Source organism: Semicossyphus pulcher, unplaced genomic scaffold (genome assembly GCF_022749685.1).
Source record: "Semicossyphus pulcher isolate SPU_LCO1_2020_fin unplaced genomic scaffold, fSemPul1.0.p SCAF_8, whole genome shotgun sequence".
NCBI classification, from domain to species: domain Eukaryota; kingdom Metazoa; phylum Chordata; class Actinopteri; order Labriformes; family Labridae; genus Semicossyphus; species Semicossyphus pulcher.
Window position 1 is genome coordinate 6,895,592 of NW_027211759.1, and position 21,134 is coordinate 6,916,725.

Here is a 21,134-nt window from a genome sequence, read left to right on the forward strand (position 1 = left end):
CTTCCCCTCACACTGCCTCTCTCTGTCTGAACACGTTCCCATGACTGTGGAGTGGAGGGAGCAGGTGCTTCTTCTAATTGCTGGTTTTGTCCGAATTTCAAGGATTCTTAAAGGAAACCGTCAAGAAAGTAAAAGTAAAAATGCAGTCATTTTATTCTGAAAGTTTAGATGACATTGGTGACGAGTGAGTCCTTTCAACTGAGAAATATGTTTTGCTCATTCATCGTGCTTCACTGTGCAGAATGATGTTTGTGTAGAGTTTTATCAGAAGGATGTTTTGAATATAACTGAAGACCAAATTCTCATCAAGTGAGCATTAGGGTAATTTTCTCATAGATTTCTGTACAATCAAACTTTAAACTTCACCCTGTTTTCATTTCAAAGTTGTCTAATAATTACTTTTGTCACAGCCTTGTTGTGTCATTTAGACGCACAAGGTACCCTTGAGCATCTGCATGAGCTGCAAGGGGCTTTCCATGAAGTCCTACAGTTGACCAACCACTGTGCAGCAATAACTGACCCTCAGAGCAACAACTCTGTCCGTCTTTCTGTCTGTTTATCTGTCTCCATCAGTCTGTCTTGAGCTGCACTGTGCTAGACACAGCTAGAAGGTTCCTAGTTCGAACCTCGGTTCGGACAAAGTGGGCCTTCCTGTGTGGAGTTTGCGTACATGTGTGGGGTCTCTCTGGGTACTCCGGCTTCCTCCCACAGTCCAAAGACATGCTCGTTAGGTTCATTAGTGACTCTAAATTGCCCGTAGGTGTGGGTGTGAGCATGAAAGGTTGTCTCTCTCTATACGTCAGCCATGTAATTGCCTGGCGATCAGTCCAGGTTGTACCCCACCTTTCGCCCACTGACCCTGAACAGGATAAGATGTATAGGAAATGGATGGATGGATGTAGCAGATGGCCGTGTCGCTCGAGGTTTCTGCCTGTGCGAAGGAAGTTTTTCATTGCCGCTGTTACTAAACATATAAAATGTTCTTTGGTGGATGAATTTGGTACGGTTCTGACCTGCTCTATATGTAAGGTATTAATGAGATAACCTTATTGATAGTCATAAAATGTTTCCTTTTAGCATCTACATAACGTTACATGTAACACTACACTAACTTCTCCTACTTCTTCGCATCAAAAGAAGCCAGTTGAGGTGGATCGGGCTTCTGATTAGGATGCCTCCTGGATACGTCCACCTGGGAGGAGACCCCTGGATAGACCCAGAGCCTGCTGGAGGGATTATATATCCCACCTGGCCTGGGAACACCTCGAGATCCCTCAGGAGGAGCTGGAAAATGTTGCAAGGGAGAGGGACATCTGGGCTAACTTGCTTAGCTTGCTGCCACCGCGACACGACGCTGGGTAAGAGGAAGAAAATGGATGGATGGATGGGCTACATTAACTTGATGTCAGGCAGGGATGCAGCTTCAACCTTTAAGTGCTGCTTTAATAATAATTTAATTCAACATCTTATAGCACTCTTACTTTTACGACCCTTACTTTGAAATGTAATACTCATTTAGTATATTTTGCTGCTCATTCTTAAATACTTTTAAAGTGACTGCAGAGCTTTAACTTGTACTTGAGTGTTTTTGCATAATAAGACACTTGATAAAGCTCAACCCTTGCTTACAGATGTCTGCCTTTGTATTTTGCATTTCATTTTTCTTGTTACGTTCATTGATTCCTAAGTTTCCATCTCTGCATGAATAGATTCTGTCTCCACATTTTGTCCACCTCAGTGTGATCGAGAACATTTCATTGCACCGAACCTTCAGCCAACACTCCGCTAGTACTGCTGTCGTTTTATTGCCTGAGAACAAACCTCTTTGTTCTGTGGGATTTGAAGAATTAGTATCACATACCCATCACAATGCACAGTGCACTGAGGAATCTGTTTGTTGGTAGACACCCATTGTGTGCACGATTCAGAGGAATGATCAGAATGCACACTGAGGTCACCAACTCTTCTAATGCACACCTTTACAAGCATGGTTTTTGCTATGAGGATGGTAAACGTGTGAGGAATGCAAACATGCAGCGAAAGTAAAATGACATAATGAGAGGAAGATTCTGTTTCTTTGCAGATGGGTGCAGAAAGTCAAGCCTCTGCACTTTGGGTACATGCCATGAGAGATGCCCTCCTCACCTGTCACTCATTCGCCGCCCCGTCCGGTCTAACCAGCATGTAGCTGGGGTCACGACCCCGATACTTGGCACCCAGCGTCAGGGAGAACGACGCTGCTCTCGCTCAGAACCTGCCTCGTCTTCAGATGCCAGGATGACTCATCCAGAAACTTGACAGCTTCAGCCGTGCATGGAGCTGTCATCCCCTGCAGCGCATTCACCCTCCTGAACGGTACAGTGTGCATGCTCTGCCAAAGTGTCACTCTGATTCAACATCAACAAGGTTTTGGATCGGTTGTTTTTGGGCGCTCAAAACTTTTCATTCATATTAAGAATCTTTGGGATCTTTATCAGTAATATCCAGAAGGGAAATGTTGCAATAGCCACTGACAAATGTCCGCCAAATGTGGAATGTCTGCAACTGCCCTGGACCAGAGACGTGCATGCACATGGGTGCAAGAGGCATTAGGTTACCTATAATTAGCTTGACGGGAATTCATGTAATTGCATGTGTCTGTTAAAACCTTATGAGCTACTAATGACAATGTTACAGTTAACAGGTAGTCTTATTAAGATCAGTGAAAGAGAGACCTGTGTACAACAATATACACACGCGTTAAGCATAGACAGACACACAGATAATTCACACACACGTTATAGAAAAGCTTGTGGTTTATTAAACTCCATCACAACGATTGGGCTGAAAATAATGAACAAAAATATCTTATTAACATAGATTTAACTTTTTAAAAGTAGAGTTATATATTTATTTATTTCATTTTATTCATATATTTCAATTTTAACACACACAGTGCACACAAACGTTATTGTATACCCCTAGGTGTTACAGTTCTAACAGTTGTTTACATTGTTTCTTCTGTGAATAGCCTGCACTTCCTCTCTGGGTAAAACTCCTGACATAACACCTCATGTCTCAGCCAGGATGACAAACAGCAGTTGATTTCAGACAGCCTGTCAATCACAGCTCCAGTCACGGAGGAATCTGGAAAATCTGGTTAGGGATGGGTGATTTCAGGAGCCTTTGGAAGAAATCAAAGCAGCAGCAGCAGACCAAAGTGCTGCAAAAGGAACAATAGAAAAGAACTAAGCAATCACAAGGAATAGAAAAGAGAAGAAAACAGAACAACTAACTAAATAACTGGATTAAATGTATATTTAAATGCTCTCATAGACTAAATATTGGTGCTTTTTCCCCCATTATGTGTAACAACAAAAGAAACTGAAAACACCTGCCTTTGGGTGTCTTCAGGTAGAGGCTAAAATATGAGCGTAAAACCAGTGCTGGATAAGTAATTGTAACATCTCTGCAGCTGTTCAGCATTTGGAAATCTTAGGATGTGCCGCCCCCTAGTGGATAATAAGGGAAGTGGTTTTAGAGAGTAGCAGCTTGAGGTTTCATGCACGGAAACAGTTTTAAAACCACTTCTCATTTCTCAGTTTGCACATCCTCGAATCCTTTCCTCGCCTCCTCTCCTTGCGTCTTAGTCCCTCCAGCATGAGACGCAAGCAGAGAAGCTTCTGCTGCCCTAAAGCAGGTTCAACACTGCATCAAGAGCAGAGGAATAATAGGACATAAGTCAAAGTTTTACAACAGTGGACAGAGCATAGAAGCTGACCTCAGGTCTAAGAGCTGCTGATGTAAGGCTGATGTGCTGTTTAATGAGGTTATTAAAACAAAAACCTGTTGGCTGTTTTGCACAATTTATAGTCTCGTTCAAAAACCTTGCAGTGCCTAACATAATTAGCCCCGAAGGTCTGAATTCTCCAAACATTTGTCCCGGTTTTAAAGCTATTTGTGCCGTAACTAACTTTAATATTGTGAGATCCTTTAATAGCTCGTTTGTAGCTCACGACAAACTATTGACTGATACCTTTTTAGAAAACCTTTTCCCCAGACCGTCTCTACTTTATTGCCATAAGGGTCTGTATATGAGAGTGTGTGTGGGATTACACCCAAGAGAAGGGTTGTAAAATGTTCCTGAACCAGCAGAATATTTCCGTATTATGGCCAATTTTTCTGGCATTGAGAAATGTAAATGTTATGTCTTAAGTCTGAAGATTATTCACAGTGTTTGGATCCATTAATAAGCAGCTTTGTTTAGAGTAACACGATCAGAAATTCACAGTTTGTTTTTGTGGGAACATGGAGCTCAGATGTAAGCAAAATGTGTTAAATCATTATAAGAACTTTAATCTTTAAAACTCAAAATGCAATACTACCAACAGCCACACAAAAATAGGCTGCTTAAATAGGCTGTCTATATTTCCATAATTTAACATTGTGAAAGAGTCCATTGAAACTTGTTTGTCTCAATGGAATCATTTATTTTTTTAATTTAAGATCTAAACAATTCTTACTTGGCTCATGAAGTTTCCAGGGTTTGAAGATATAGTAGGTAATCATCGTAGTAGTGGTCAAAGAATTAAGATCTTTTGATTACCTAATTAAATGTAGTGTAAAAATACTCCATGACTCCGCCCTTCAACATTTCTGCATTTCTGAGGTGCATTTAGTATTAAGATCAAAATATTTGGCCTCTTTTAAGAATATTGTACATACTATATCACCGGGTTGTTATTCGTGATGGATATATGTGTAAATATCACTCATTGCAGCTGGTAAATGTTTGGCTATGTTCAGCTACTTTATCTAGTTATGATTACCGCAATTCCTGGTATCTAATAGAATGTCATCATAATCACAACAACATTGGCTTCCACTCTAAAAAGAAGCGTGGGAATTTTCCAGAAAATGACCAGTGCGTGTTATTGTTCTTTAAATTCTACCTCCGTTTATTTCACTCTTTTCTTGTCAACCAACTGTCACAAAAACGTCCCCTATCAGTCCCGTTGGAGTGCTGAGTTGCAGTACATCACTCTGACCGTTAGGTGGCAGTAGTGGCGCTGCTTTACAACAAAACTAAACTTGAGGTAAAAAAAAAAAAAAAAAACGTTGAAGAAAAGAAAAGGAAGGAAGCTAGCAGCGGCAGCGGCTAATCACAAGGAATGACCGGGCGTGAACTTCAGCGTGTAGCTCACAACTTCACTGAGAGTTTAAAAAAAAAAGAACTAAGCTCAGGCGGCAGCAACAGCTTCCCTTCAGTCTCGGTCAGTCAGAGGAAACAAGGAAGTGAATAGCAGACTGACTTCCAGTTGTTTTCCGCCGGTAAGTCCCGATGGCTTTTAACGCTTTCTGCTGTCCTCACGCAGCGTGGTGGTTGAGAGCCCAGTGTCAGAGGAAAGTTGGATTTTGCTGTTGTTTTGGTGAGCAAGGAAGCTTTATAAACGTCTTGTAACATAACTGCATCTGTCAGGAGTGCTTAGTGGTTAAAAGGCCGCCGTGCTGATGCATTTAAGTATGTTTTGGCGGTTTATTGCTCCCAGAGGAGCCGTTTTTGTCTGTTAAACGTCTCATTCATTGTGTGTCAGAGTGAGTTTAAGAGGCAGGCAGGCAGGCAGCTGGACACCTGTAACTTGTGGTCATGATAAAGTGTTAAAACCGCCAAGAAACCAGGGGATTTTCTTTATTTTAAACCTAAACTATGAAAGCTCAATGTGAAAGTGGTAGGCTACCTGGGTGTGTTGACATATTGTGTTAACGTGTGTAGCTACTGAGGGTGGGAAAATGTGAGTTCCTTCCTCATAAACTTTCTTATTGTTGACTGTGTGGTTTTCTAGGGCTCTTAGTTAGAAAAAGTGACACATACTTTTTATAATGTCCAAAATTTCAGATTGACATCTTCAAATTGCAAGTTTAAACCTCCCAAATATTCAGTTTATATGAGAGAAACAAAAGCAATCCTCAAACTAGGAAAGTGGCAAATGTTTGGCATTTTTGCCTCAAAAGTAACAGATTATTTTTCTTTATCAACTTGTTATTTGTATTTTATTGTATGGACCAGGTTTCTCTTGGGAATGAGACCCCTTGTGTCAGTAAGATTACCTGTCAAAATACAGGTTAAATTGCAAAATAAATAGATTATTATATGCATACATACAAGTACTTATACATATACGTACATATGTAGGTAGTGAGTGAGGGGGGATACTGACTGAGAGAAGCAGTCCCCCACAGCCCCATGCAGGGGGTGAGAGGGGTTGTGTCCATGATGATGTTAGCTTGGCCAACATCCTCCTCTCACCCACCTCCTCTATGAAGTCCAGGACAGAACCGGCCCTCCTGACCAATTTATTAAGTCTCTTCCTGTCCCTCTCTGTGCTCCCTCCTCTCTAGCAGACCACTGCATATACATTTTAAGTAGTAATGATATTTTAGAGCATAAAAATAAAATATATTGTAGCTTATATATAAGTTTCAGAAGACTCTTGCTTTGTTGTTGTCAAGTCATTGTCTACAGCCCAAGATCACAAATCATAATTTGCCTCAGATGGCCTATCAACCCGAACAGTGTGTGACACCCTCTGCCTTCACACCCCTGATTTAGGTAATCAAAAACTCCCACAACAAAGAATACTTTCACACGTACACAATAAAGGGGAAGTTAGCTATACTGAACAGATTCAAAGAATTACAGAATATGAAAATAACTATTACAAAACTTCTGATACATGTCTATATGTCAACAAAGGGAACATTCAAACATAAAACTTCAACAAGAACACCATTAAACATGGCAAAAATGTTAGTTCCATGTGACATTGATTAAAAGAAGAACACTTATTGTAATAACAGTCTTTATGTTTGAAAGAGATTCAGATAGATGAAAAGCCAAAGTACATGCACAATCGATGTCGTCTAAATAAAGGGAAGTGTTAAAAATAGTCACTCATCAATATGTATTTTTATTTGCATACTTCACTTTAACTGCATTCTGTCTGCCCGGCTTTCTATATGAAACAAGTAAACGGGAAGCTCTTGTTAAATGTATGTAAAATATTATCAGTACATATACAAACTCATGAGGTCCTGCTGGTATTAATATTTCCTAAATGGCATGTTATATTTTAAAATGGCCAACTTTGGAATTGTCCCCTTTGTAATATATTTTAATATAAACCTCTGTGTTTATCATCTGTGTTTATAATCCAATTCATCTCGGTTATCGTCTGTTGTGTTTCTGCTGAATCTTTTTATTATCTGCTGCTGCAGCGGCCCACAGTCTCCCCTGAGATCCATTAACACTTGATTTTGTCGTAACCTTGAAAGCTCTATGCTTGACAAAGGGTTATTTATCAGGAGCTCTGAAGCAGGAGAATAAAGTCTTCTATCTCTCCATGTGCCATAAATCATCTCACAAACCTCACAGAGGTCTCAGCTCCTGCTCTGAGAAATGTTTGTGTTGATGAGTTAGACATAATGGGCCTGTTTTGCAGGGCCGGCGGTACACAAGCAGGCCTATTATGTCCTCCGTTCTCAGTAATGACGGCTGTTTGTGTTCGCAAACAAAGCTAATTTCTCAAGTGCTCTGTAAATATTGAGTTTACAAGCTTGTAGAGGCGACTGTAGGTGCTGTTTTCTCTGGTAGCTTGTTCCTGATAACATCATCAGGTTGTTATCTGACCCTCGGGGCGGTGATACTGTTTCAGGGCTGGTGTTTGTGTCCGACCTCGATTACTTTGAGCTTTTATACAATAATTAACATGTTGGTTAATGATTTGAACTCTCTTCAGATAACAAGCTGCTCACTTGTTCAGCAGCGTCCATAACCCTGATAGAAAAGAGATGATACTATGGCTGAATACGTCACCTTTTTCGGCAGGTTTTTCACAATAAAAGTCCCTGTTACAATTCATTTCTCCTTTTCTTTCCTAGAAACGGCCCAAAATTATTCAATGAATACACACAATAGGAGTCCATAATTGACAGGCAAGCTGTTTCCATAAGTGCAGTGTGTCGTGATGTTTCTCATTAGCCATCTTATCAGAGAAACGATAGTGAATAGGAGCTAATGACCAACTCATCCCTCCCCGCTCATAAACACAGGCTTCCTGTGGCAGACAGTCTCAAAGGTTAAAAGCCTTTTATTGGAGCCATGATGTTGATAACCAGCCCCGCATCCATGGCCGAGGTGACTCATTCATGGAGGACGGCCTGCAGGTGAAAGTCAGGGGGTATTTTTAATCAGACCCCTGATTCATTCTTGGGTGACACAGGGTGTGTTTTTTAGAGAGGGGAACAATTTAACTGGCAGACAGGAGACTGTTTGACACAATGATTTAGTCTGCTTCCTCAGTCCGTCGCCTTCCTTCTCCGTTTCGTCCATTAAGTCATTAAGATATGAAGTCATTCGTGACTTTAATCGACCTTCATTTGCGTCCAAGAAAATGACAACATCTGAACCGTTAGCTGGACACGGCTCATTGCTCTGTGATGATGGAAATATTAAAGTTATCTGTCAGCAATGGTTAGAAGTGAGAGTGGCTTGAATTGCTCTCTTAAGGTGTGAATATATGAGTTATATGATACCAAGGCAATACTTTCTCCTTCCTTAGTTTGGAGACTACAAGGCTGTTAGTGTTTTATGTTGTCCAAATCACAACTACATTCCTTCTGCAGAAAAGTGGCTGCTGTGCAAAAATGCATTGAGAATATGTGTCATAAATTCAGCAAACAGACTCTGTTATCTCTGTTGCATAGCAATATCTATCTACAGTTTGCCAACATAAGCCTTAAGAAGCCACTAGTCAAACCAGCCCAGGCTGTAGGGCACAAACGAACAGTGTTCTGATGTTTAAAATGGTGCATAGTGTTGCTTATGCATGCATTATTTTTAATATAGGAGGATGGCTGTGGGAGTTCCTTCACACAGTGTGATTTTATAGGGAAACTCCAGCTTTTTATTCTTGCACCTCCATAAGACTGATTTTTAAAAATACCATCCATCCATTATCTCCTGGTTATTCTGGGCCGGGTCATGGTGGCAGCAGGCTCAGCAAGGTGACCCAGGCGTCCCTCTCCCCAGCAACGTCTTCCAGCTCCTCCTGGAGGATTCCGAGGCGTTCCCAGGCCAGACAGGATATGTAATCCCTCCAGCGAGCTCTGGGTCTCCTCCGATTTGGACGTGCCCAGAAAACCTCCCAAGTGAGGCGCCCAGGAGGCATCCCAATCAGATACCCCAACAACAATATGAGGGAGTAGCGGCTGTACTCCGAGCTCCCTCTGGATGTCCGAGCTCTTTACCCTCTCTCTAAGGTTGAGCGCGGACAGCCTTCGGAGAAAACTCATTTCGGTGATCTCATTCTTTCAGCCACTACCCAAAGCTCATGACCACAGGTGAGGGTTGGAATGTAGATCGACCGGTAAATCGAAAGCTTTGCCTTCAGGCTCAGCTCCTTCTGCACCACGACGGCCCGGTGCAACGCTGCACCGCTACAACAGCCATTACTGCTGATGCTGCCTGCCTCACATGAAGGGCTTGAAGTATCTTGTTATCTATCATGTAAATCTGACAAGTTTTCTTTAGTTTCTTTACTTTTTTGACAGTCAAGTGTACTGGTCCCATGCTCAGGTCAATCACTTGCACCACTGCTTTTAGAATAATCTTTTAAAACGGATTCTGCGCTTGAAATGCTCGTGGACAATACTACATGAGTTGACATGCATGGGCTGAAATGCAAAAAAATCTGACGACGATTTAGCTTTTTATTAATCACTAAACAGACATCTGCATTTAAGTGCAGCAAACAATCCATTCATTGAAAGTCTCTCCACTCCAGCTTTATTCTCCCATCTCAAGTTATGAGTCAGTAAACACAGCACACAGAAAACTAAGTCTTTTTAAGACATGGCTCTGATTTTACAAACTATTTTCTGGGCCTCATTTTGTTCCTCATGATCTGTACAACGATGGCAAACACAGTGACGAGACTTGAGAAGGGAATGCTTGTGTACACGCCATGGATATGTCCGGAGATGAATCGATTTTATGTGAAAATGTTGCTTCTCGGTTAATACCAGGGGGAATTATAATGGCACGCAAAGTTGAAGCATCAGTGGTGCTGAGTCACGCGCAAACGAGGCCAATTATGACACCATCTGAATTCACAGCGTAAAGTTATTTGAATCAGTAAAGTCGCCTATTTAATCAGTTTGCAATGACATTTTGTAGGATTAGATGCATCAGCTGTATTGCCCCACTATGGAGTGTTTGCAGTGTGGGCTCATCCTGCTAGTAGAGTAAAGGTCACATCCTAGGAGGAGTAAAGGCAGGATAAACTCGAGCTCAGCGCCGCTTACTCGCAGCAGTTATAGGTATTTATTTACGAGTTTATTTACTTCTGTTAGTGTTCTTCGACCCCGGGCCAGCAAGAAGGGCTTCCACTTGGTTTAGTGCGGCCTGTCATCGCCTCACAGGCTAGTAATAATGAGTTGTCTTCGGGTTACATAGTAGCACATGGCACCAAAAAGCCACGGCTCGTCTCGTCCCCTCGGGTCCAGTTTGGCCCCCCATGCAGAAGCAGACAGTTATTTCTGGGTACCAAGGTTAAGAGGTCACATGGGAGATTTGGTTGAGGTATGCTGTGGTAGAAAGTCCAGGACACAGGAAGGCCATGTCGGATCTTCAGCCGCCAGGGCGTTTAAACGTTGGCAGTGATATATTCTGCTCCTTTAGAGAGTGGAAGTGACTTTAAATAAGTTCTTGCAGACATTCAAAGACCGCAGAGTCGGCCTCTAAGTGGTGATATGATCTGTCCATCTGTTTCTGGAGGCTTTTCCCCTCGAGTCAGCTGTTTATCCTGAGTGGGGGGGGGTGGTGTTTGAAGTGTATGTGGGCGGGGTGTGTTTGACTATATTGATGAGTGACACATGAGCCGGTGTTGGCTGCGTCTGTGTGTTGTGGACATGCACTGCAGGGCCAAGTTTTTTCTTCCAGCTCGGCTACATTTCACACCAGCTCTCGAGCTTTGGCTCAGTTGTGTGGAAGTGACATAACATGCTTTGTTTCTTTTATTGTGTCGTTTGGGCTCGGATATCGGAAGCATTGACCACACACACACACACATTGTGTTTCAGCACTAGGGTTGCAAATGTTTGGGGAAATTTCAATGAGGGTAGACTAAATAACAGAACAAAGGCTCACTGTTCAATAGTGGTGTATAAAAAATATGTGCCCCCTTGAGTAGTGTGATAATTTGCTGATTAAGCAAATGTTAATTCCTTTGCTCAAACTGCAGAAAAAGTAGTGCCATGATGGATTTTTTCGGGACAGTCAGAGATAAATACAAAAGCTTAAAAAATGGATAAATAGATTTTCTGCCTGTGTGTTCAGTTTACCTTACAATAACAAATTGCAATATATTGTATAGTGACCCCTGTATCGTGACGTGCATTGTATCGCCCGATTCTTGCAGATACACAGCCATACTGTATAATGCAGTTCAACATACCTGCACCAAGAACTTCCCCCTAAATGGGCGTAGAATTTAATAAGCACTTCTCTAACATGGATTGATCAAAAACTAAACAATCAAATCTCCATGATGTCATTTTTCAGGATGGTTGTACTCGCCTCTTGAGCTTGAAATTCGGATCAGCAGGTGATTTATAGTATTAGGAGTAGTAGCTATTAGAGTAGGAACGATTAATCAATTAATTCAACTAGTCAAATAATCTCCAACTATGTGGATAATCCATTAATCACTTTGGGTATTTTTTTTCTTACTCTAACCTTACTCTAAGTAGCTGTATGTTTGTGGTATATTTTTTAACGCTTACTATACAACAATACAAAACCCTGCTCACACAGTAATACAGCAGCAGAAACACGTAACACCAATCAAAGTTCTCCTGCCGCCTGGGAACTGGAAAGCCACATTATAGGAGGATGTGCTTAAACTTGATTGCTTTGGTATCAGATCATCATCAAAGTACAGAAAATGACAACAAACAGCAACTGTCTTTGTTCCATTTCCCATAATGCATCTGTGTAAAGCTCTCTGGGAAGTGGATGTTCAGAAACGGCTGCAGAAACCACGTTTGTGTTGCATGAGTTTGTTGTGAAGTTGGCTAATGAGCAACAACCAGAAACAGTAGGCAAAGAACAGCAAACTAAACCAGACAGAGTTAGATCTTTTTTTCTTTTTAAGATTTTAAAATTCATTTTTTAAAAGGAATTATAAAATTTCTGCATCGATGCAAATAACTGACTTTACTGACATTTAAAAATGCAGAACTTTGCAATAGCACCACCATTAAAATGATCTTTTTTTGCACTTTACTCTGCTGTATTTTAATAAATTTTTCATCCAGAAATAAGAAGAAAAAGGTTTTAGTTTTTGTTGATTGTGAAGAAAATGTGTTAACTTGTTTCATTTAGAAGAGAGAGGATAGAGCAGCGATGGTTACACAATGAGGCTTGTGACTGTACGTCCACAGGTTTGACTCCTTGTTGCTATTTGAAAATGATTCTGCATGAATAGTAATTAATAAAAAGCTCTTGAATTGATTTCATATATTTGAGGTTAGACAACGGGAGGCCTTTAAGGAAACCCTTAGAATAACACATTAACTAACAGAGTGATGATTTAAGGCTGGGTTCTTCAGGGACGTTGCATAGGCTCCGTCTGACAAGTGAAAAGGAAACCAGAGTGACGTGATCCACTTCAATGTACATACAGGAGCACACAATGGAGAGACAGTCAGGCTCCTCTTCAGGCCTGTGTCGTCAAGGCAACAACAAACAGCAGTATGGCCTCTTTAGGACATGCTGAGTCAGCAGCAGCTTCATGTGGTCGTAAATTATGCGGATGTGGATGTTACAAGTGTTTTTTGAAAGCTGTATTCAGTATGTGACCTAAAACTAAAATAATTTAAGCCTGTGAAGACATTGGATGACTATTATGTAAGGGATCATGTATAGTGAACAGGTTGTTATCGCGGAATGAAACCCTGAAAGGGTGAACAGGACCCTGACTTGAAGCTGTATCCCACACTTTGTTTGGTTTAATGTTTACTTCATGTTCACCGTCTCTCAACACCGCCGTATCCCGTACTATGTTCTGTTTTATGTTTACTTCATGTGCCGTCTTCAGTAGAGCTCTCTGTCTTAGCCTTCAGTTTTTGCATCTTTTAACCTCAATTGTCCCGTCTCTTTTCTTTTTTCTCTCTGTAAACACACAGACGCCCGACTTCTTTCGACAGATTGATATGATTACAGTTAGTCCTCTGGATTGTGAGATTAGGGCCGCAACCCTAGCAACGGTCTGTTCTTCAAAGCAACGGTCTGTTATAGAGAAATAGCCGACCTCGGAATGCTGTAATGAACCAATCAGAATCAAGTATTTAACACAGCTGTGTAATAAACAGAGATAGTCATGTTTACGAGTGATTATAGCATAAACAGCACAAAAGTTATGCTTATTGCAGAGGCAGTATGTTTTATATAAAATTATTTTAACTTTAGCATGATATTTGAATTAGTTTTTGGGATTCAAATTGAGTTTTTCAAATAGAGAATTTCAGGAGTTGCAAATGTGAAGAAGAAAGCGGTCGTTTACTTAAATGACTGAGTCATTTTAGAGTTGTTGCTTCTAGTTTGTGCCTCTCATCTCCTCAGTTTGCTTCTTCAGTTCATTCCTGAGATGTTCGATTTACCAAAAAATGCTCTGAATTGAAACACATTTTACAAATAATTTAATTCTGCTTTTCTTAAACTCAACTTAAATTTCAAAACTGCATTTTAATGATATCTTTTGTGATTATTTATGAATGCAAATACCCAGCATACCTGTTGTTGTGGACTATTTCACTTCAGATTGATAAGTGTGAACCCCTGCCATGTTTACATATTTCAGTAGTCAACATATCAGAAATTCTTTCTAGTGAAAGCTTGATAAAAGTCGGAGGTAACATATTTGTTGACTCTAGAGGGTTGCAATAACCCAGTTTTCTGAGCAATCAGTAAAGTTTATCTTCTATTGTTTGCAGCTCAGACGTTTATTGCACAAATGGTGGATGAAGCAACACTGATGACGCAACAGCTAGTCCTTGCACAGCTAATACTGCAGTGCGTCTCTGCAAGTGTCAAATGTTCACTCGAATGTGTTTAACAGTTGTCATCTAAAGAAATAATTTTCAAGTAGTTAAGCTAAACCTGTGTTTCTCTTTGTTTCCCCTTTTTATTCTTAGGCTAAAGAAGACGGTGCACAGATGTTGACTGTGGAGTTTCCAGAGTGAGGAACCGTCTCCAGGCTGGGACATGTTATCGCTCAGAGCCAGGCCCCCTCTGTCCTGACACAGGGAGTTTTACAACCAGGATCCTGACTGTCTACCTCAACACACGTGGAGTCCACTCCCACTGTACTACCTCTCTCTACCTCACCATATACTGTACAGACACGGACGCACGTAGCTGTTATCAGCCGGCTCAGAAAAACCTACTAACCCTTCACTTTATCACCAGGCTTTCAGGTGTCAGTCACAATACAGTTGACTGGCTGTCTTCTTGTGTAGTCGCTTGAGGTGAACCTCTCAGCAGCCATGTTGCACAGGGGTTTGTGATGTCCGAGCCCTGTGACGGATCAGGACTTGGACTTGAACTAGGACCAGGAGCAGGTGAAGAGGACGGTAAGGCGGGGCGGGATCAAAGACACGTTCCTCGGTTTGTGGTTGGCTGTGAAGATGACGAGCTGGACATGGGCCAAATGGAGGCAGGCATGAAGAACGAGATGTTTCGAGAAGAGGACATGGAGGAGGATGAAGATGAGTCGGTGAGAGACAGCTGTTGATTCAAACATTTTCAGGTGTACACCTCAAAGTTAATACATTTGTTTAATTACATTACATTTAATTATTTAAACAAACTAGACTTCATGCCCTTTAAACTTTAAAAAGAAACTTGAATTTACAATTAAAAAAAAAGATTTATTTTTGGAACAGGAAGCCAAATCTTTGATCAGCCAAACTGGGTGTCAGGAAATAAACAGGTCTGGAAATCATAGAGAGGAAAGTTTTAATTTGAATTGGACCGTGGAAAAAGAAATAGGCAGAAGTAAACAAAGCCTGATGAGAGAACAATGCAGTACATAAACAACTTTAATGCTTCTGGTCTGTTTAGTGCTGCCGCTATAAAAGGACTTTATGATAGTGCTATGTTAGCTGTTCCTCTCTCTTTGTTGTCTCAGTATATGTGTCTGTTTTACTTTAACATTTTTATATTTTATCTGCTGCCTAATCCTCTGTGGAACAGAAAGACTTTCTTACTCATTTATAGAAGAATCAATCTAACACAAACTATTTAGTCTTATATTATCATAACAGTCATATAGAATTTCAATATGGCTACTAAAAAACAAAAATGTTTTCTCTTGACATATTAAGGTTTCAATTAATGAAAAGATTTTATTAAAAAAGAATCAAAATATGGTTTAAAGATATAATCTCAAAGGTTTCTCATTTAAATAAATGCCTGTAAAATCTCTATCTATCGCCGAATGAGGTAACACAATGGTGATTGAGCCTATGGCCCACTGATGAAAGCCTTTGCATTTGCAGTATTACAGACTGCCAAGGCCAAGCAAAGTTACTGTAGTTAACTCTAAACATTTCCCCCCCCTTCCCTCCTTTCCATAATAGTTTTTAGTAGCCACAGTTGAAATAATTAGGTCACATGATGCCTTGGATCTAGAAAACTGTCTTTCATACAAGTTCTTTACAAAAGAGGGGGCTTTGAGACATTCAAAAACCCCCCTTTGATATCTCACAATATAACCATTAGCTCTAGTACACAAATAATATTTTAAAAGCCTCCAAAAGTCTGCCAAAAGGGATCCTGCTGTCTTTACACACAGACAGTTTTTTGTCAATACCCTTGTCATTTATCTGGTCACCTCTCTCACCCATCCCTGGTCTTCCCCGTCCTCTCCACCAGCCACCAGAGCGACAGATTGTGGTGGGCATATGTGCCATGATGAAGAAGTCAAAATCCAAGCCCATGACTCAGATCCTGGAGCGCCTTTGTAAGTTTGACTACATAAACGTGGTCATCTTTCCCGAGGAGGTGATCCTGGAGGAACCTGTGGAGAACTGGCCTCTCTGCGACTGCCTCATCTCCTTCCACTCCAAAGGTAAGAGTTTACAAACGAGTTAAGAACATCTTATTGCAGGTTATGTTAGCCTCAATCTCTATTTACAGAGTCTAAGTAACATTGACCAATCACGTATCAGCAGGCTGCAGTGCATGCATGAAAAACTGTCCGTGAGGAGAGAAAAAGCAGGCGGAACGTTATGTGCCGTAAAGATATCCTGGCTCCTATCAGCATCATCTGACGATGATTTAGCTTCTTATTAATCTCTTTAAACAGACATCTGCAGCAAGTTCTGCTAACAATCTGTTCTAGATCATTAAAGTCAATCACAAGAAAAGCGGTTTCTTTTTCAGGTTCATACCGCAGTAGTTAGCCAGAGTGCAGCCTCTGTCTAACTTACTATTTACAGTGAAACTGAGACTCGGCAGAAATAGATTAAGGGGCATATATCGCTAATAGCTTGCTAAACTGGACTGTTCATTGTCGTTGTCCATTCGTTGTCCCCAGCAGCTATATTTTTTCCGAGATTGCGTCAGCCTAAATGCGGGTAAGACATGTTTTGCCCATCGTCCAGATAAATTCTCAGCTTCTTCAATCTGTTTGCATTTCCCTGGTGTCCTGCAGTTACATCATTTCATCATAAATAATAAAATACCTGAATGTTTTAAACAACAAATAACAGTCCACTAAGAAAAAGTTGGAAAAAACATCATCTTTATGCAGAACTGAGCTCAGTTAAATTAAACTAATCAGAGGAGGGAGATGCTGTCTGTTGTTTGGCATCAATGTCTTGTTCTTTGTCCAGCTGAATTTAAATCACATTCTTGCCCACGTCTTTAATCTGTTGAGTATATTAAACGTTCTGTGAAATATCACTACCTTAGAAGCCATATTTTAGAGATAGTTTGCCAGGTTTCTGTCAGCCTGTCTGGCAGAGACCTGCACCAGTTTATGGGAACATGTCAGTGGTAAACAAAGAGAACTGGTGGCAGTGGAAACATCTATTTAAGGCTTGCAATAAATGTTATTCCTCAGCTGACCTTGTGAGGTTTACAAAGGCAGAGCTGCATGAGCCAGATCAATGCACCTCTTTATGTAAATGTCTTAAAATCAACACACACTAGGTCACATGAAGAGCTCAATCATTAGTGTTAGTTTTAAGAAATGTTCATGTATTGTAGCAACCAGTGAGAGATTGCAAATGTTTTTTTAACATGTACCATTGATACACTATTTTAAACACAGACTTATTCGTCTCTCTGTGTGTATTTGAGTCAGAGTTTATCACATGGGACTGTTTTTCCATTCTATTTATAAGGGGATGAGATTTTTGCGTTGATGCTCCAACCATGGGAACTTACTATGAGTCCTCTTGTTCTTATTATTAGAAAGTCGTTCCATCATATACTTCCTGCTGTCATGTTAATGTCATGCCTGTCTGACTCTCATGCGCAATATAGACGATATTGATGGCAGTAACCTTGGGAGTGTGTTTTTATTGTATGATAGCTTCCTGTAACATATAGCATGTGTCAACACCTCTTCTAGTATGAGCTAACTGAATTTAAGCATTCTACCACAAACACCTTAATCCAAAAGGCAACTGGACTCGGTTGAAGTTCTTGAAAACGTTTCACCTCTCGTCCGAAAGGCTTCTTCAGTTCTAAACTGACTGGTAGACGGAGCTAGAAATATGAGCCTCTGTAGGTCATTAATATGCTAATAGATGTTGTAATCAAGTGAGAGTCGTTATCCTGAGCCGTTGACCTAGTATCAGTGAGAGTCGTCTACACCCTCTGGTGTTGGTGGGTCGTTGGGTTCATAGTGATCCAAAGTGTGAGTATGGATTACTGAGAACCTTCAGCGCTTTGAGTCTGCCGAAATAATGTAAGATGGTAATGACAGGAGACTTGTTTCTTCAGGTTAACTTGTTCATGTTTGTTGAATTAAAATGATAAAACTCCCACGCATTGTTTAACTTAGTGCTGGAATATTTATTAATTTACTACGTGACAGTCTGTCGAACTTTAAGGGTCCGTCTGATCATCGAGTTATTGTGTGTTATATTGACCATCTTTAAACACTGCCGTATCCCGTACTGTGTTCCATTTAATGTTTACTTCAGTTTTGTAGATCTCTCTGTCGTAGCCTTCAGTTTTTGCATCTTTTACCCTTTATTGCTTTCTCTCCGCTGTTTCATCTCTTTTCTTTTTTCCTCTGTAAACAAACTGACGTCAAAATTACCCGACTTCTTTCGGCGAATTGATATAATTACAGTTAGTCCTTCGGATTGTGTGATTAGAGCCTGATCCCTAGCAACGGTCTGTTCTTCAAAGCAACGGTCTTTTTCTTCATAGCAACAGTCTGTTCTTCATAGCAACGGTCTAGCAACAGTCTGTTCTTCATAGCAACGGTCTGTTCATCATAGCAATGGTCTTTGATTTTAATAGCAACTGTCTTTTTCTTTATAGCAACGGTCTGTTCTTCATAGCAACGGTCTGTTCATCATAGCCACGGTCTGTTCATCATAGCAGTGATCTGTTCTTCGTAGCAACTGTCTGTTATAGAGAAATAGCAGACCTCAGAATGCCGTAATTAACCAATTAGAATCAAGTATTTAACACAGCCGTGTAATAAAATTATATGACAATTGAATCATTTTTTAAAAATGCTTTGTATTTGTTGTTTTATAGGACAAAAATACTCTTCAGTAGCTGTCAATTGTTCAGGTACTTTTCACAAGTTTCTTGTTCGGAAACAAAGAGTTGTGTTAGTTTCCCTCGAGCCACAATCTGAGGCGGCCGCTCAGTTCAGAGTTAAGCTAAACGATATGACATCATGCAAATTACCATGCAGCTGTCTACTCTCGCTCACATTAAAATCTAATTAAAAACCTGTCAAAACTCATTAAGTAACCATTAAAATGAGTTCACACCTAACAGATTAAAGGCGTTCCAGTTTAAATCCAACAGCTGGGTGTATCCAATCGTTTGCAACAGACACATCCAGAGAAAAAAAGCAGGATTTTTCAAATACTCTCACATTTAAGTACAAAACAAACTGAACTCATACAATTTGTTGGAATGAATAAAGGATTGTCTGCTGTTGTATCAAAGAATCTGATGGCCATTTGTCATTATCAATTCAGGATTCATGAAGATACTATATGGGCTAATACAGTTCATATTCTTGTGACATTTTTAAGGATTCCCCTTGGACAAAGCTGTGGAGTACGCTAAGCTCAGGAATCCACTGCTCATCAATGACCTCAACATGCAGTATTTCATACAGGACAGGTACAGTTGAGCTAACACACACACACACACACACACACACACACACACACAGAGTCTGGGGGTATAAAAAAATGAATGTGTTATTTGCTAATTGTAAGATAATGGTCCATAATAAGAAGGTGGCTCCACATTATAAGTATAATAACGTTCATTGTCCAAAGACGTAGCCAAAGCCTATTTAATGGTTGCTTTAAAGGGCCGTCCACAACTATAGATAACTATAAATAAAGCTCTCTTAAAGTTTTTTGGTCGTTTATAAGTCTGTGTTTGATTCCCTATCAGGAGGGAAGTGTACCGGATCCTCCAGGAAGAGGGTATTGACCTACCTCGTTACGCCGTGTTGAACCGAGACCCCGATAATCCTGAAGGTGAGGAAGAGCTCTGAAGACCTTCACTTGTAGTAACAACCTAAAAACAGTTGTCAATGTCAAAGATAATATATCTGGTAATAAAGCTGTCAGGTAATGTTTTTCAGCATACAGGACATCAGTAAATTTATAATGTATTAATATTTTTTATTGTTTAGACCCAAGACAAACTATATTTTTCCAAAAGAAGCTGAGTTTGTTAGTGTATATCTTCTGTACATTAAGATCTCTGTCATTGTGGCCCGGTGCCTGAGAAATTAGATAAAGTATCTTGGTAAATTACCTGGTCAATGAAGGATAAATAAAGTACATAAACATTGGATGGATTAACTCCAAGAGTGGACATGAAAGGCACAGACTTATCTTTGATTTGAATATGAATGCTTTACTGTTATATGATTTCCAAGTAAAATGTATTCACCCTGTGCAGAGTGTAACCTGGTGGAGGGGGAGGACCACGTGGAGGTGAACGGGGAGGTGTTTCCTAAACCCTTCGTGGAGAAACCTGTGTGTGCCGAGGACCACAATGTCTACATCTATTACCCGACATCGGCTGGAGGTGGCAGCCAGAGACTCTTCAGGAAGGTAACTGTCTCCCAAGAAACACTGAATCTGTAATTGGCTGATGTTCCTATTCAGACAGACTTAAAGGGGCCATATCTTTGAGTGGATATTCTCATATTGTGGCTGTGTGTTTATTGTTCACAGTGAAAAAGTGAAAACTGCCTAATTCCGTGTTTTTCCAGACTGACATGTTTAAAAAGGTCGCCTCTGAAATGGGCTGTTGAGAACAGCAGCAGGTTTCTATGTAGAACCTTGCTTTCACTGAAATCGACCAATCGTCATTCACCGTCATTCACCTCAGGCTGCATTCTTGCACTAGCTTGTAGTCAAGTCGTAGTCAAGATTTCAACTTACCATTCAGATACCTCCTGGCAATTCTAGCTCGTACATATAAGGCCGAATAACAGATCCTAGAGCAGCCATGTTTTCTAAAACTTTGGAGTGACAGTGCAGTGCGGCCCCTCCCCCCACGTAGGAGCGCACGTGGGGGAGGGGCTATGCGGTGCGGTCACTCCAAATACTGTCAGCCAATCGTGGCTAAGGTCTGACGTTTGAATGGCAAAACGACTTGTTCGTTTCAGGAGGACTATGAATATAGTTTTAAAACGAAACTTTACCAACGTAATTCACAAACACATTAGAATAATTAATTAATTAATTAGAATAAAAAAATTGATTGCATAGCTAACATATGTCCCCTTGAAAACGATGAAGAAGGAGTTCAGGAAGTTGTTCAGGTCACATTACTTGCAAACTTTCAAATTCATGGACAAGTA

General features: G+C 40.5%; 1 protein-coding gene across 1 annotated transcript in view; it reads left to right on the forward strand.

Moving 5' to 3' along the window:
* The first annotated feature begins 5,108 nt into the window (after positions 1-5,108).
* LOC138612497 (inositol hexakisphosphate and diphosphoinositol-pentakisphosphate kinase 2-like) overlaps positions 5,109-21,134 on the forward strand; it is a 61,617-nt gene continuing 45,591 nt past the window's right edge. The window contains exons 1-6 of the mRNA XM_069685787.1: positions 5,109-5,310; positions 14,233-14,813; positions 15,974-16,169; positions 19,336-19,426; positions 19,709-19,794; positions 20,225-20,379. Coding sequence (XP_069541888.1) covers positions 14,604-14,813; positions 15,974-16,169; positions 19,336-19,426; positions 19,709-19,794; positions 20,225-20,379 — 738 coding nt within the window. The 5' untranslated portion in view covers positions 5,109-5,310; positions 14,233-14,603. The remainder of the gene's footprint in view (positions 5,311-14,232; positions 14,814-15,973; positions 16,170-19,335; positions 19,427-19,708; positions 19,795-20,224; positions 20,380-21,134) is intronic.